General features: G+C 38.5%; 1 protein-coding gene across 1 annotated transcript; it reads right to left on the minus strand.

Annotated features, from left to right (window-relative positions):
* Nucleotides 1-8,255: 8,255 nt before the first annotated feature.
* LOC117327047 lies at nucleotides 8,256-17,680 on the minus strand. Its single transcript, XM_033883871.1, has 4 exons — nucleotides 17,494-17,680; nucleotides 15,298-15,402; nucleotides 9,996-10,097; nucleotides 8,256-8,431 (listed from the first exon to the last, which is right to left on the minus strand). Exons 1-4 carry the CDS (start codon nucleotides 17,536-17,538, stop codon nucleotides 8,303-8,305), a joined length of 381 nt encoding a protein of 126 aa, XP_033739762.1. The 5' UTR covers nucleotides 17,539-17,680; the 3' UTR covers nucleotides 8,256-8,302.
* Nucleotides 17,681-18,595: the final 915 nt, after the last annotated feature.

Consider the following 18,595-nt stretch of genomic DNA (forward strand, 5'->3'; position numbering starts at 1 on the left):
CTATCAAATTTGCTGGTTTTCCGCTTTTGGTGCAGTTAAACGCATATGATATACGATCTTGGCTTCACAAAAAAAACCATGTCTGTTTTAATTGTTGTTTCTATACAATATGTAATGGGAAAACTATATTAATACTTAATAATACACGAAAAATGTTAATTTTGTTTGTTAAAAATCGACATGTAATTATTATGTAATTAGTATGTGTACATGAGATTCTGCCCACGTTCCTGTGAACTCGTAGACGAAGGGGACAAATTCTATATTCACTACACAACGACGTTAAGGAAATCAAAGGTAAACTATCTTGTGTTGGAAATGATTTATCTGTCTGCAAGTCATCCCTTTCTTCCCTATCTGACTCTGTTGCTTCAGTAAAAGACAACTGATGCTAATATTCATGAAATCGAAGTTGAAACCAGAAGAAAAGTCGACGCTGCTATCAGTGGTTTCGCCGAGGAGATAGGTGCTCAATTAAATGGAGTTCGGAAGTTTGTATCTGACGCTCTTAATCCTTCTGAGTCATCGCCCGACTCTCTCCAGCTAAGAAAGGTTTCGACAAAAACACCCCAGTCGAGTGATGTTCCATGGCCCTCCGTTCCCATAGAGAGTAAGGAATCTCCAGGCGAGCCAGTGGCTGGTAGTCATTCTTTGCCGTCTAAAACTCCTCACGACACTTCAGGTAATGGTCGGCGTCTGGCAGACTCCAGGAACTCTTCCTTGAACAAGGATAGCAGCAAGAAGTCGACCTCTTCTCGTCAGCAGGGTAATCATTCTGTTACTCCCACCCCTCAGCCGACATCTTCTGGTAAGCTTGTCACTTGCAAGTCTCCAGATCCTCCCTCTTCGAGTGGATTCACGGCCGTGGTGAGGAACAAGAACATGATATCCAGTCTTATCTAAACGACCGTGGAGTATCAGCTACTTTCATTCGCATCATGAAAAGTAAGATAAAGCACAGTGTTTCTGCTCAAGTCAACATACTCCCGTCTGATGTCGCAAAGACAAAATCTGAAAACTTCTGGCCTAGCGGACTGCGAATCAGGAAATGGTATTCTAAAAACCAGTACTATGGTGAAAGTGATGAGTCCTCTAATGTCAATGATAACAGTTAAGCATACGACTTTTCATTTATCTGTTGTTCTTTTCGTCATGGCTTTAATCCGGTTAATGTCCTGGAATGTTACTGGCATTATGTCAGCGGCTTCGCATCTCAACACTGCCCTCACTTCACATAAAGTCGGCATATCAGAACACTGGCTACTTGAAGAGCAAAGACATCTGTTTCAGAGTATTCATAGTGATTTTGCCTGTCATGTTATCTCTGACTTTTCACTTCATCCTCTCGCTCACGACAGGAGGCGTAAAGGAGGCGTCGCTTTGTTGTGGCGTAAAGGTTTTTCAAGTCAGGTGACGGTAATTGATTCCGCCGATTACCGAATAGCAATATTGAAACTAACTTTGAACTCTAGCGTGGTATTCGTTATTCAAGTTTACCTCCCGACATACCGTTATGGCGCAAACATTTTCTCCGAATATATTGCCAAATTAAATGAATTCTGCGCGTCGTTCCTTTCTGAAGGTTCAGTTATTATCATGCACGGTTAAGTGGACCCAGAATCAACGGATACGAGAACAACCGAGGTCACCAACTTCAAGCTGTTTTGAATCGTCATCAGCTCTTCGCGGTAACAACTTCCTGTTTGTGCAAGGGTCCTACTCATATTTATGTTCACTCTGATGACGGCTCATCTTCCCTGATTGATCGTCTGATCATTGAATCCAGCAAACATGACCTTATTAAGGAATGTCGAGTGCTCAACGAGAGTTATCTTGATGTATCTAATCATCGTCCGATTTTCTGTGAATTATGTTTCCATGTCGACATTCCAACCACGTGTGAGCAATTGCCGCGTACCTCATTTAAATGGAATTCAGCTGATGGTTCTGATTACTCCGAAAACTTTCGCCAATCACTCCATTCACATTTATTAAATTCTGATTTGTGCGAACGCGTCTTGGCATCTGAACAAGACATTGAAATATTTACCAGAGATATTACATCTTGTCTATACTCTGCATCGGAGGCTTCGCTTAAGAAACGCAAATTCCGTTCATTCCTGAAACCCTACTGGAAGGGTGAACTGAAGGCCTTGCATAAGGAAATGTGGAGACTTCGGTGTGTATGGATTTCCCACGGAAGACCTCGTGACTCTAACTCTGTTTCGTTTGTTCGATATAAGGAAGCAAACGAAAGTTTCGTTTAAAACATAGACAGCTCTCAGAAGCTCATCTAGTGAACTTAAATACGGAGTTAGAATCTTCCGCTGACTTGAATCAGAAATCGTTTTGGTCGATGATTAAGTCTCGACGTAAGGACTCGTGCGGTGATTCTGGGGCCGGAAATGAAATTTGAAGACGTTACTGTGAGAGATCCACCTAGTCTTGCACTGCACTGGGGAGATTATTTTTCCAAAATTTACACAGAATCATTTAATGTAAATTATAACGATTCATTTAGTTTGGAAGTTGAGAACACTTTTAAAAGTTTTATGGAAAACGATTCTCAATGTAGTAACACTTCGCTGACTGATTTCACTTCTGTTGAGGTCACAACTGTCTGTATTAATCTCCCCCGTGGTAAAGCTGCAGGTGTTGACTTAGTTGTTTATGAACATCTTATTTTTTGCAGATGATCGTGTTAACCATTGTCTATGTAAACTTTTCAATGCTTTTAAAAAATATTTTTTTGTTCCGAAGGATCTCAAAAGGGGCATTATTTGTACACTTTATAAAGGTCATAATAAGCCAAAATCTGATCCTAACAGTTATCAAGCTATTTCTCTAATGCCTGTTATTCTTAAAGTCTATGAAAAACTCATCCTCAACAGACTAGTTAATGAAAACCTATTTAAAGTTAATCCTTTACAAAATGGCTTTCAGAAAAACGTCAGTAGCACTATGACGTCATATCTTGTACATGAATCTGTTATTTACTCTGGTGAAAACAACAGTAAATTGTATTCTTGTTTTTTGGATGCTGCCAAAGCTTTTGACTGCGTTTGGCATAAGGGTCTGTTTGTCAAACTTATATCTCTAGGTTTTAAACGTGATTTTATTAATGTCATTGTTTCATTATATAAAGATATGCACAGTGCAGTTCGTTATCAAGGTTTTATTTCAAAATGGTTTCCCATATGTCAGGGAAGCCGGCAAGGGAGTATTCTCTCTCCTTGGCTTTATTCTGTGTATATTAATGATCTGTTAAATGAATTATGTGCTTCTAAGTCTTCATTTTCCATTCAAGACGTTAACGTCACTTGTCCTACTCAAACAGATGACATTGTTCTTCTCTCACTATCCAAACGTAATCTTGACAACTTAATGCATACTTGCCATAAATATAGCTGTAATTGGAGATTTGAATACAACGCTTCGAAATCTGTTGTTATTGTTTTTAATGAAAAAAGAAATGCTTTTGTAAATACGAAACGCAAGTGGTTCCTTGGGTCAAAAGAGGTACTAGAGTCCTCTTATACTACACATGTTGGTATTCACGTGGACAAGTTTCGACCTGGTCGTCCTGAAATAGACGAAATTGTGCATAAGCTGCGTGGACAAACCTTTGCGCTTATGCAGTGCAACTTACTTGGCACAGGAATTAATCCTCTTACAAATTTGAAACTTTACAAATCTATTGTTCTTTCTAGAGCTTTGTTTGGTTGTGAGCTTTGGTTCGCGCTTTCTTTAACTGATTTGCGGCGACTAGAGACTACACACCATCTATGCGCAAAACTTTTACAGAATTTCCCGATACGTACTAGGTCAGATATTGCATTGGGAATGTTAGGATTAGTATCTCTCTCTGTATATATTGAACAATGTAAGTTAAGATTTCTTGTTGCTATATGTAATGTTAAGTCTGTATGTACTGCGAAGCAGTTGTTTTTGTTACGTTTATACCATATGTATTTAGGTATATATAAGTCAAAAACAGGTTTTATTTTCGACGAGTGGAAGATTTTTCATGAATACGATTTGCAGTCATTTGTGTACGATTACTTAGAGTCAACATGCATACCAAGCAAATACACATGGAAACATATTGTTAGAAATGTTCTACGTCTTGAAGAAAGTAATCAATGGAAACAGCGTTTCCCATTAAATTGTGAGCTGCGCAGGTTTAGGAATATTCACATGGAATTTTCTCCCTCGATTTTGTGGTCCATTTCCAAAGTCTCTCCATTTTTATCTGGTATTTGTAAACGCGTTTCCAAATTATGGATTACTCCCCCTGACTGTGAGCTGCACTGTGCTAAATGCAATTTATCTGTCCCAGATGCTGTTGCCCATTGTATTTTAGATTGTAGAAATATAGATATAGTCACAATTAGAGATGCATTTTTTTACAAAAGTTGTGAATATTTATCCCGTCCTTGTATATGTTCTGTTAGACCAAGCTGACAGGGAAGAACAAATCAATATCATTCTTGGCCGTCCAAATGATAACATTGTTCTTGCTCTTGGTGAGGATGACGTCGTATATTCTTTCGTTCAAGATTGTCTTTATTTCGCAGATAAAGTATCTGCCCTGACCTTTCAGTAATCACATTCTTATATACTCTGTAACACTTCCTGTATTGGTGCAACTTTATATCTGTATTTATACCTGTACTTATACAATAGATATACTGAAATATAATTGTTGGTAGCCAACAGTTAAGCTTACGCTTACCTGTAAATTAACATGTGTTTATAATTTGACTAATGGTAGTATCTCTGGAACATTTTTGTCCATCAATTTATTTATTTATTATATATTTATTTATCTTGTTTTCTCCCTTGTCTTTAAAATATGTCCTCTCACCTTTTTGTCATTACTTTGCACCTATTATTGTTTGTATTCATATTTGTTCATGTAACTCTTCACTTATGGAGGAAATAAATATATGAATGAATGAATGAAAAGGGGACACATTCTATATTCACAGTGTAAACATGGGTCAGTTTATAATTGTACATGTATATACCGGTCTGCATTTAATTAAAATTTGATGTTTAATATTATTTTGCATGACTCCATATGTTAATTGAACATCATGTTTTAAATTGATTGATACCATGGATATCTAATATATTATAGCATGATGCGATTTAATTTTCAAGTGCAAATTACATGTATTTTTATACTATAGTATTCGAAGATGAGGGGTGGGGGTGGGGGTGAGGGTTGTGACAGCGGGGACGGAAGGGACGGGATGGGCGGTAGGGGGGGGGGGCGAGGGAGTAGAAATGAGAGATGAGACAGTAGGGACGGCAGGGGAGGGGGAGGGGAGGGAGAAGAGATGATAGATGAGACAGCGATGACGGAAGGGAAGGGAGGGAGGGACGGAAGGGGTGGGAGAAGAGATTAGAGTTGGGACAGCAGGGACGAGAAGAGTAGGAGTAGCTAGGTACTATATGTGAGGTAGGATCATATTACAGTCCCCTGAGGGAGATATGTGCTGCATTGGAGGCATATGATATGTAATAGTTATATGGTAGCTAGGTATTATGTGAGACGTAAGGTTTATGTTACGGTACCCTGTGGTCCCATGTGATATATGTAGCTAGGCACTATATGGGACGCAAGGAAGGATCATATTAGAGCCCTCTGCGGTAGCTTTGCAATATATGGGAGGTAGGGATTATGTTACAGTCCCCTGTGGTACATGTAGCTAGGCAATATATGGGAGGTAGGGATTATGTTACAGTCCCCTGTGGTACATGTAGCTAGGCAATATATGGGAGGTAGTGATTATGTTACAGTCCCCTGTGGTACATGTAGCTAGGCAATATATTGGTGGTAGGGATTATGTTACAGTCCCCTGTGGTACATGTAGCTAGGCAATATATTGGAGGTAGGGATTATGTTACAGTCCCCTGTGGTACATGTAGCTAGGCAATATATTGGAGGTAGGGATTAAGTAACAGTCCCCTGTGATACATGTAGCTAGGCAATATATGGGAGGTAGGGATTATGTCAGAAGTCTACAAGTGATGGTATAGCAAAATCATATAGGAAAAAATTATCTTTTTTTTGCATTTTACCATTTTGTGGACTTTACTTTTTTGGCACCAAAACTCACTTTAAAGTTTTGGGGGTACATGTACATGTAAGTCCAAAAGTATAAACCAATCACCCTTCTAATTTGGTTTATGCATTCATTAGAGGTCCAGGAGTGATGTTACGGCAAATTCATGCAGAAAAAAAATGTGATTTTTTGGCATTTTACCATTTAGTGTACTTAATTTTTTTTGGCACAAAAACCCTCTTTAAAGATTTTGGAGGTAAGTTTTGGAAAGCTTGTAAGTCCACACCCTTCTTGGTTTATACATTCATTAGAGGTCTAGGAGCGATATTATATGATGTACAATTTAAAATGACATGCTTATACATACATAAAAAAAACGAATGCATAATGTGATTGCTGCCGCCGGTGAGCTTTCGCAATCATTGATTACACTTGTTTTACAGTACCCTGTGATGGCTTGGCAATATATTTGATGCAGATTACGCGTAACGGTCTCCTATGGTGGCTAAGAAATATATTTTAGGCATGGACATAGTACAGTCCCCCGTCGTGGCTAGGGAATATATTTTAGGCATGGATCTGTTACGGTCCCCTGTGGTGGCTAGGAAATATATTTTAGGCATGGACCTGGTACAGACCCCGTGGTGGCTAGGGAATATATTTTAGGCATGGATCTGTTACGGTCCCCTATGGTGGCTGGGCAACATATTTGAGGCATGTACTGTGCTACGGTCCCCCGTGGTGGCTAGGGAATATATTTCAGGCATGGATCTGTTACGGTCCCCTGTGGTGGCTAGGAAATATATTTTAGGCATGGACCTGGTACAGTTCCCCGTGGTGGCTAGGGAATATATTTTAAGCATGGATCTGTTACAGTCCCCTGTGTTGGCTAGGAAATATATTTAAAGCATGGACCTGGTACAGTCCCCCGTGGTGGCTAGGGAATATATTTTAAGCATGGATCTGTTACGGTCCCCTGTGTTGGCTAGGAAATATATTTCAGGCATGGACCGTATTACAGTCCCATGTGGTAGCTATTCCTTGTAAGGAGATGGAACATGCTTTAAATTAGATTTAGTCTGGGGCGAGGGACAGGTAGGATGTGAGGAAAGAGCCAGGAGTTTGGTAAAATGTAAAAGAAAAATATTACCGTTAAAAACAAATTTTATGTCACCGACTATATCCGAATTTTTTATGCCGTATATCAAGTGTTATTTTATTACATATGTTGCCCTGTATTGTTTTATTACAATTATTATTACAAAGTCGAGTTAATAAGAAATCAAATATTAAAATAATAATAATAATCTATACTATAAATGATGTTGAGGGTATTTCGTCACTCTTTACCCGGACAGTATATGCCGGGGTTTAGTACTTAGCGGAACTGATTTTGGGACGGATTAGTAGCGGTACTGGGGAGGGTTGAACTGTACTTAGTCTAGCTATGGAGACAAATCAAGAGTTACCTCCTAAATACTTACCTGGGAATGAATCGGAATCCATCTATCTCAGAACTTTACTTCAAACAATTAAAGCAAAATTAATATGTAAATGTTTAAAATACAATGTTATATTTTTTGTAAAAGAAATTTAAACAAAAAGCCGTTGTAGCGATCTATAAACTTGTGTAGAAAATATGTACACATGGGGAAATTGATTTTCTTTGGTATAAAGTGATAGTTTTTTGCAAGTTAGAATTTATTTTATTTCAGAACACAGGTGCGAATTTGTACAATTGATATTTTTCACTCAAACTTAAAAAAAAAGAAGAAGATATTTTTCACAAATGAAAAATCTTTTTTTTCTGAGTTAACCAATCAGAACACTGCTTACAAACGACAATGAGGAAAATTAAGATTTGCATATAGCTCTCCGTCATTTTATATGACGTCATAATGCAACATAGAATACATAACGTCACGATTTGGCGTACATTCGTGAACCGTTGACAGGGGACTGTTATGAATTCTTGAAGAGAATGAGCTTCCTCGGTATATTTTGCTACAAAATGTAATAAACAGAATGTCTAACAGTATCTTCAGTAATAACGCACTCGTGAAAAATATCAAATTTTAGCCACACATGTGAAATACTTTTGGTATTACTGAAGACACTGTTAGATATCCTCTATTTCTTACACATCTTATACTTCGATAAATTCTATCCAACAAGGCGATATATGAGAGAGATTTGTTTATTTCGTTATGATGACACAGTTTCGATATTCAGTTAAGAGTAATGATTGGCCAGTCAATCTTACATATGTGCGAGAGTGTCACACTCATCAGGGCTAGGTCGCCATGAGGCAAGGGCGTTCCGTGTGGTGTGTTGTCAACCAACTGGATAAGTTTTGCCTATTGATAAAAATAATGCAGAATGTATGTAATAAATATACATATATATATATAAATATATGTAATAGAAGCAAACATCTAATATCAATTTATTTAGAGTATATTTGGCAAAGTAAAAACATAAAGCTTGAGGAATGAGAAAGAAAACATACACACTTTCAATAATATAATTATCAGAACTCATTCGGAGATGAGGGGAGCAGGAATACCTCGAAGTTCTTAAGATCGTGAACATGATTCTGAGAGCTCACTCGGAGATGAGGGAACCTAACATTTCGAGGTTCCTTATAGCATGGACATGGTTATTATAGCTCGCTCGGAGATAAAGAAACCCAGTCTACCTCGATGTTTCTCACGCGGAGAGAAGGGAAACCAATCTACCTCGAGGTTCCTCACTCGGGGAAAATGAAAGCCATCCTAACTCGAGGTTCCTCACGCGGAGAGAAGGGAAACCAACCTACATCGAGGTTCCTCACTCGGAGATAAGGGAAACCAGCCAACCTCGAGGTTCCTCACTCGGAGATTAGGGAAACCAATCTTCCTCGAGGTTTCTCATTCGGACATAACGGAAATCAGCCTAACTCTAGGTTCCTCACTCGGAGATATGAGAAACCAGCATACCACGATGTTCCTCAGTCGGAGAAAAGGGAAACCAGCCTGCCTCGAGGTTCCTCACTCGGAGAGAAGGGAAACCAGCCAACATCGAGGTTCCTCACGCGGAGATATGAGAAACCAGCATACCACGATGTTCCTCACTCGGAGAGACGGGAAACCAGACTGCCTCGAGGTTCCTCACTCAGAGATAACGAAAACCAATCTACCTCGAGGTTCCTCACTCGGGGATTATGGAAACCAGCCAACCTCCAGGTTCCTCACTCTGAGATAAGGGAAACCAGTCTACCTCGAGGTTCCTCACTCTGAGATAATGAAAACAAGTCTACCTCGAGGTTTCTCAAGCGGAGAGAAGGGAAACCAGTCTACCTCCAGGTTCCTCACTCTGAGATAAGGGAAACCAGTCTACCTCGAGGTTCCTCACTCTGAGATAATGAAAACAAGTCTACCTCGAGGTTTCTCAAGCGGAGAGAAGGGAAACCAGTCTAACTCCAGGTTCCTCACTCTGAGATAAGGGAAACCAGTCTACCTCGAGGTTCCTCACTCTGAGATAATGGAAACCAGTCTACCTCGAGCTTCCTCACTCGGAGATAATGAAAACCAGTCTACCTCGAGGTTCCTCACTCGGAGATAATGGAAACCAGTCTACCTCGAGGTTCCTCACTCGGAGAGAAGGGAAACCAGTCTACCTCGAGGTTCCTCACTCTGAGATAATGGAAACCAGTCTACCTCGAGGTTTCTCAAGCGGAGATAATGGAAACCAGTCTACCTCGAGGTTCCTCACTCGGAGATAATGGAAACCAGTCTACCTCGAGGTTCCTCACTCGGAGAGAAGGGAAACCAGCCTAACTCGAGGTTCCTCACGCAGAGATAAGTGAAACCAGCACGCGGAGATAAGGGAAACCAGCCTACCTCGAGGTTACTCACGCGGAGAGAAGGGAAACCAGCCTACCTCAAGGTTCCTGAGGACATGTATATCCTTGATGTGTCTCTGTTCGTCATCTGATGGGTGGTAGATCCAACACTGGTGATTGTTGACCACTGCCATACGATGCTGAATAGAGTAAGTAAACACTATTTCATACTTTGTCAAATTATTCCGTAATTTCTTGAATATTTTCAAACACTAATTGTGTCTTTTCCAACATGTTTGATATTACTTAAATGAAAAATGTATCTATGGTATATTTTATGGCCCATCACAACGGTACGTGTTTTTAAAAGGAATTAACTGCTATCCGGTAGGTATGAGACCGGTCCCACTACCGATAGTGTAGGAAACACGATGTGATTCACCTATATGCTTTTTTTTTTAATTTCTATTATCAATATCCAACTCACAAGCCTGCACATTATGTTATTTCTTCGACAATTAATAGTCAAATCTAAAAAGAACAAGACATACAGGAAAATTCATTCAAATATCGTTATCTTTGATACAAATGTCAAGGTCAATTTCTTTATAAGGAAGCCGAAATAAAATTATGCTGATGTGATTTCTCACAATATTTCAACAGATAACCATGTTCAGAGCTATATACCTCGGTAAGCGAGGTAAAACATTTTGAAACTGAATCATCACTCAAAATAAGATGCATTTTCTTCGGCTGAAAAATAGGTAATAGATATCTGACCATCCATATATGGTCATAAATACCATATTTGGATCAGCATCATTGCGAGGGTTCTCTAGGAAGTGTCACGGTGGATGACTGAGACAACTCTAAGTAGTATAATATTGGAATGTGCGAATTAAATGTTTTCTGACGCCATCTCGTCTGAAAACATTTAATTTTTGTTCAATCATACCAAATAATGTTGCAAAATTACACAACATCCGTTAATTGTAATTTTTTGGGGGTTCATTATTTCACAACACGACTGTCAATGGAGGAAAATCGTAGCTTTGACGACGACCATTTTTTGTCAGAAATTGTCCGTTCGTCCTCAAAAGCTACATTATCTCAGCTACGTCTTTCAATCCTGCGGTCTAATACATATAATTGACTCTGGTAATTGTTGTCCGTCCGTCGTTAAGAGCTACTTTATCGCAGCTACGTGTTTCTATCCTGCCCAATACATAGAGAATACATGGTCAGTGTCTTAAAATATAAGCTGTATTTTTGGCGAGGGTAAAGAAAGACAAAAGTGGCGAGCCTTGGCGAGCCACTTTTGTCTTTCTGTCCCGAGCCAAAAATACAACTTATATTTTAAGACACTGACCATGTATTCTTTTTATCCTGCAACAGTCATAAAAATACTCATAAAAATAATCATTTTGAAGTGAAACGGTGTCAAAAATGATAGAAATATGTTCGCCTTTTAAACGTAGTTTCACTTTGAAGTAGGTCAGTCGAACTGACGCACGTGCAAAGATTCCAAAATACAGCTGTTTTCCGTCACTGCCGTATACAGCAAAAATATATACGGTGGGTGTATTCCGACAATGCGGTGGCAGTTGCAGGATAAATACATGTATATCTGACAATGGTAATTATATCATTTATTTTCGCACTGATACATTTGCTTTTTCTTAATGTTATTAATTGTATTTCTTGATATTAATTGATTCACGATGCAAAAAAAGATTTGCTTTCTTTCGTTATCAACCTGATATTTAAAGTTCATATTTTTAATTAAGTGGTCTCATTCAGATACGTCTTTACTTTATCGTTCATCTGTTTTCTACGGGTTTCAGTCCCTAGCAACATCTTAGTTTACATGACGACGGATGTCACGATCGCATGTATTTTACGTATGTTTCGTGGTTAGTTTGTTCACGTAGCTGTATATGGCACGAATGTAAGTACGGATCGAGCGGAAGTGCACGTGCGATTTTGTGAGCGTCAACACAGGTAAGGTATGCCGTGAACAATAGCTTTGTTGTGTTTACGTGTAGTCGGTTAAATAGCACACACGGATACAGGCATGGAATTCAGTCTGCGGTGAGTATTTCACTAATTTGTCTCTTTGAGTGTTTCGTATTTTCGCTAAATGTATGTATGTCTTGTGCGTGTAGCGGTTAGGAGACGTAGTACTCGTGCATATATCAGCTGATATTGTCATACATGTATACATTGCCGATAGTATTATCATGCTTAGTTGGTTAAAGTTGTATTCTGATCTTTATTATAACGTAAATACAGTAATTGTATTGCTAAGTTTGTAAATGTCTGTATGACTTTCCATATACAGGTAATTATATAAATTAGGTTCATGAGTTGCCCCGGAATAGAAATGTACGGCAGCCTTGACAGGGCATATTTGCCTAGCTGACATGCAGCGTTAAAATTGACTGGCACGTGATTTTTGTATTAATATTTTATACGGATATTTGCTATATATAAGGATTAAACTGCTTTTCTTGTAGTTTTATCAAGTTCAGTATGGTGCATATTCATGTACTTGCACTTTGGAGGGACATATGTCCTTCCTTCGTGATACATGCCCTGCAGGTAGGGCGTAAGAATTGTGCCTGCTGCCCCCATTGCATGATCGTAAAAGGCGACTTAACTTGGGATCTTATCTTTGCTCTTCTTTCTTAACTTTCTTCTTCCTAATGTCTCCCTTGACAATGCCTCTCTTTTGGCCTTTAGTTGAGCGTTCGCCCCTGTGAGGAAGGCTTTGGGTTCTGTCCCCTGGCCGAGACATACCAGAGTCTTTAGAAATGGTAGTTGCTGCTCCTGCTTAGCGCTCAGCAAATTAGGAGTGGGACGACCTCCCAAAACACACATACGCACTCATCACACGCATACATTTCGCACACACGGGAGGCCGTCCTTAAATGACCTTAGCTGTTAATAGGACGTTAAACAAAATAAACCAAACCAAACCAAACCAAACCTTCGTGATACGTGCGCGGGAGGTACGCAGCTAGGATATCGCTGCTCTGCGAATCAGCTGTCGTGTAGCCATTCTTTTAAGTGAGGATTGAGGAGTGAGATTGTACTTTGTGCTTTTCCTTGCTGTGCTGAACTTATATTTGGATTTTGATATGCTTGTTTGAGGTACTGGAGAGCGACCGTGAACGTGCTTTAGTATTTCGAACACAGTATTTCACACAGTTGACATCATTATAAGATGTCTTAATTGAAGAAATGTATCGACAGTTCTTTCCTTTTTTCATACCATACACCGACGCGTACGTTTTCGGACTTCCGGTTGCTGACAATTATGTACATGCATTTCATTAAACGTATGTCACCTGGTAGCTTCAGTGTGTCCATATATATTTAGAAATCCTTTGTTCCCTAGTATCTTGTTTGCTTTGGAACTCGCAGATAAAATAGGTTTGGCACATTCTAGAATTGCACGAATTAGTGTTTTGTATAGAGCCAAAACATACATCTTCTTTGCACGGGGGGGGGGGGGGGGGGGGGGGGGGGGGGGGGGGGGGGGGGGCATGGACGTTCATGTTCTGAACAATAGTCCGATTGTCTTGTTTGCAACATACACTCCTAGTTCCTTCTCGAAGTTCAATTTTTGTACATATGTGATATTATCCCATTTGTCTGATAGTGTAGGTCCAGTCCTCTTGGGACTGTCCAATCTTTAGGTGCTTGTGTTTTTCTATGTCTTTCAGCATAAGCCACGGTTTTGTCCAATAACACATAAGATTAGTATTGTTTTGATTAGGTCTTGACTGTCGTTGTCTGTGTTTATAACGGTGTATAATTTTGTGTCATCCGCAAACATCTTTATTGTACAGTTTGACATGTCGAGCATGTCGATTACATAGATAAGAAAGAGAGTTGGCCCTATTACACTTCCTTGTGGTACCCCGCTTGTGACAGCTATGGATTCTGATGTGAATTCGTTCATTGACACTTTCTGGACCATATTGCTGAGATACTGTAAACGTGGACATTTACGTGAGTGGGAAATTAACGTTAATTACACAGAGTCCTTTTGAAGGCTAATATTCCCCCACCGGGTATTATTTTGATAACAATTTGCTAAATCTCGAATTACAAACGAATGTGGATCGATCGCGAAAATTACCCCAACGCGTATAGTTTACATATCGAAATCGCGAAATCAAGGCAATTGGCAGAGTTTTCCATGGACTCGAGTAGTCGTGTGATGCAGGATTTGCCTGATCTAAATCCGTGTTGGTGACGAGTGAATATATCATGGAGGTTCATAAAGGGAATTATCTAATTTCTTTGTGAGTATGCATTTGTTGATAATAAATTATAAATATTTCCTGTATTGTTGATAATAAATTATAAATATTTCCTGTGTAATTTCTTGGGTTATATTTTCGTTCCCAAACTCTTAAATCTGACCAGCTTGTCCTACGTTACAACGGCGCTAACGGATAATGGGACCACTGCCGTACATTTTTATAGTGTTGTCACATTGAAATGTACCTTCGCACAGTAGAAAGATATCCAACCCGGTCACACCATGCTAAGTATGAGAAAACCCGTCCTAACCGTCAAATCATTTCAAGCTGAATATCAAGCAGATAACAATACAGCTTACAATGTAAGTACCAGTTTTAAAGACATTATTATTTTATGTCGCCTAAAAATAAAGCTTGGAATATTCCTCGCCTGGGCTGACGCTCACCACTGCGGGCTAAAATTGAGGTGTTGTCAAATGTTTATTGTAATACACAGAACTCTTATCCGTCGAAAAAAGTCGATATTTGCAATAATCTTAATCTTTGCGTATAAATATAACAACAATTTCGAATTGATTTCAAAAGATTAATGATGAACGTTTTCTATGTATCACTAAAATTACCATTAAGATATGTTGCAGTATCCCGGCATGCAATGCATATCATTTCGCGGATCATTTAAAGATTTGTCGCCCGCTTAACTTCAAATTTTCTCTGTCGTCCCCTAGGATGTGGTTTCTCTGTCAGCCTCTAGGGTATGACATATGGCACGTACTGACAACGTTACAATGACGTCAAGGCAAGGATACAATGACGTCACGTCAACATTGCGTTACAATGTCATCATTTTTGAATTTGTGAACAACTTGGCGCTGTGTAAACAATGAAATAGTATTACGAAAACAAATTAATTATTGTATGCCAAAAAAAAAAAAAAAAAGTGACTGAGAAATCTCCAGTCCAAGGGGTGATATTCTTGATTATTTATCCCTCGGGTTAGGTAACAAAGAATAGCACTCGTAGAGTTGGAGATTTTTTTTTCACGTCCTCAAGACAGATTATATTGAACATCTGAAAAGCTATGTCAATAGAAAATCATGTTGAACACCAGTATGAATACTATTACCGCATTAGGGTCGTATCTGAAAATAAATCCCTCTCCGATAGGAGGTGGGTGTGTCCCGTGATGACCATGGTGAGGTGGTGCCTTTGTGGTTGTCATGGCGCACGTCTGAAATAATTAATACACTAAAAATCACTGAAAATCTAACATGGAAAGGGTATTGTTTATATAATTATTACTTCAAAATATTATAGGGAATATTTCAAATTTTAAATTAAGTGCTTGATTTTGCCTCTGATTTTTCATCAAAATCATACATGAACGATTTGTAACTATATTGATTCAACTTTTTAGTATATCTATAATACAGACATGATTTGTAGAACCTTCGAGTGCAATTTTCAAAAACAAAAAAACAAAAAAAATTTTTTTAAGACGAACAGACTTGATACAAATTTCTCCTTATCATCAGGTAAATTAAATTTCTCTTGTTTGGCTTACCTTGATACTGTATATTTTAAACTCCTACTAATTTGAATTTCCGATATAAAGAAAATGTTAGACCTTGTTAGTCCTTATACTAAGATTTGAAATACCTATCTTCCACAACATGTTATGCTAGTGTTTGTTTATTCTCCTTATGATACGGCGCTATGTAGATGTATAGATGTATGACAATAAGCTTATCGGCCAATAATGGATTAATGGAGATATTATGTTGAAATCAGAAAATCTTTATCTTAGCAAAAGATTTCTCGATATGCGTTCAATGTCATGACACTACAATCTTCCTATTCAAAACTATTAATAACGAATTAAAAAAAAACTGAAATAGCAACAATAATTGTCTCAGCAAAAGATTTCTCGATATGCGTTCAATGTCATGAAACTGCAATCTTCCTACTCAAAACTATTAATAACGAATTTAAAAAAAACCCTGAACTAGCAACAATAATTGTCTCAACGGTAAACACTGCAATTCAAGTAAGGTGTAACATAAATGAGGTAATGTCATAAAAAGTAGAAGAAATCGTAAAGACAAAGCTGTTATTTCGTGTTTTACGCATTGGCCGTAACTATTGCATACATATGTATCTATATTTTATGAAACAAATATCCTCCCTCTCTTGCCTGTGATCAACCTTTTAATGTCTCGCTGCATGCTTTATCCAAACAATTTCTGCAAATTTCATTTTTAGATCACCTGGACCAAAAAAGGTAGAAATACAATTGGAATGTAGCTTTAAATATTTTGCCATGATTACTGAAATATCCAGGTGAGCGATGCAGGCCCACTGGGCCTCTTATTTTTCCAGTGCAATAGATCTGTACCATCAGAGATATCATTTAAATCATTTAAATGGAATGATTAAGAATGAAATTGTTTTCTCCTATTTCGGAGAGGACCGTCGTATGGCATGCGAGTGTCGGTTGGCGGAAAGTGCCGAGGGTTTCCGAGTTGGAAAGCGGGTACGATGCATGTGATACCACGTTGACGAGTAAGTGTCTGTGCTAGTTCGGCTGTTTTGTTTTCATATATATATATATATTCATAGACATATACCTTTGTTAAATTTTGAAAGCGATGAGATATTCAATAAAGGATGGGACTGGGGTGTTAAGGTCATTGGTATTCTGACGAGAGAGGGGTGTGTTTTTGAGCATTGCAAATCTTGTTGATATTTGTAAAGAAATAAACTAAGCACTCAGTGTGTCGAGTCATTGTAATTTAATTGGGTTTTATGTTATATCTTGTCATGAACATATTGATGGCGATGGCACTATAAGCGTTATAGGAGAAAAAAAATGCGTTTTGGAAGCAGTTCGTTTCTTGTACAATTTTTAATAGATTTATAGATTTTAATCCTTTTAATATTTCTTTTCTAATGACGTGTTTCTTTTTGTGAAAATTCTTCTAATCTAGAATTGTGTGACCCTAAATGACTGCAATTATCGATGGGTCGTAATGTGATACAATATAATATAAGACTTTCCCATGATTTAATTTTCCTCTGGCCCTGACACAAGACTTACATCTGACAGTTAGACGACGTCTGGTACGCCAGACATGGTGTCAGGGTCAGCGGAAACTCGGACTGGTTTGGGGCACAGTTACGTCACATCATACCAAGCGCTTAATTTTTATGCATAGGACAAAATAATAAGGTCACAAAGTATGTAACAACTAAGATATCATAAAATGGCGTTAGGCGAATCATACATTCAAACTAACAAAATTTTGTAAATATATATACTCACCATGGCAACCATACATGCCAGAAAACCAAGGACTCTATGCATCATTGACGTGTGATTACGGGCGCAAGAATTTGACAATGAAGAACTGTCCAGTGCATTATAACCGATATCTGGGATTGACCTCGACTCGAAGTATTATCAGTGCTGTTTCGACTATAAAGGATAGTCACGATGCCATATGGTCATATAAAACATGACACCTTTTTTAACAATTATTTATAAAGCATGTTAAGAACCACGTTCAGCATTTGCTCAAAAACAATTTGCATGACCATCACCATTACATTAATCACATGACTGCATTTGTCATCCGAGTTGTCTGATTTCTTTTCATGATTTTTTTCACATTCTGGTTGGTTTACATTTGTTAGCCTATGAAATATTTTGTGAGCTTGTTGGTCTCGTCTAGTTACATAGAACTTTTTATGTAGTCAAAGTTTCCAACCAGTAGAATCGCAATTTCTCACATACTATACAGGGTTATCCCTGCGTTTGCTAGGCAAAGATTTATAGAATATTTACCCCCTTGGGGGCGAGACATGGGAATCTCAACCCGAGGGGAAAGATTCTTAAGTCGCCAAACACGAGGCTTGCCGTGTATCTTACCCAGAGTTGGAATTCCTCAGTCTCACATCCATGGGAATGTTTACCCTCTTATGTATGTAATATTGTCGATACATTAATGCAAGACAATGTTGACATGACGCGATTTAATTGTCGACTTGACGTGATTATATTGCCGTGACGTCATACCTGTATTGTTGCTGCGACGTCATACAATTGTTGAGAACGTGCAAGAGTCTTTTCTCTGGGGCGAGATTGATAGAGTCAATCATATGTAAGTATGTGGGATAGGGAATATCTACCCTAGGGTGTAAATTTGGGGTCAAAACCGAGGCTTGCCGAGATATTCTACCCGAGGGTGTATAATTTCTTTATCCGACATACATAACATACTATGGACTATTTTTCTCAAACGTTTTTCGTAAAATGCATGGGGAAATTGATTCAACATGGCAAACCCATGTAGAAATTTGTATTTTTTCTTGGTGACCTACCACAAAACCAATTACATATTTGGAAAGATGAGAAAAACAAGTAT

The sequence above is a fragment of the Pecten maximus genome, chromosome 5 (assembly GCF_902652985.1).
Source record: "Pecten maximus chromosome 5, xPecMax1.1, whole genome shotgun sequence".
In the NCBI taxonomy this organism is placed as follows: domain Eukaryota; kingdom Metazoa; phylum Mollusca; class Bivalvia; order Pectinida; family Pectinidae; genus Pecten; species Pecten maximus.

Coding starts and splice junctions, on each gene's coding strand:
- LOC117327047 (XM_033883871.1), bottom strand. CDS start 17,538: ATGATGCATAGAGTCCTTGGTTTTCTGGCATGTATGGTTGCCATG. Junction 15,403..17,493: donor TGGCATGTATGGTTGCCATG/GTGAGTATATAT, acceptor TAATTATTTCAG/ACGTGCGCCATGACAACCAC. Junction 8,432..9,995: donor ATGTCCTCAGGAACCTTGAG/GTAGGCTGGTTT, acceptor TTTTATCAATAG/GCAAAACTTATCCAGTTGGT.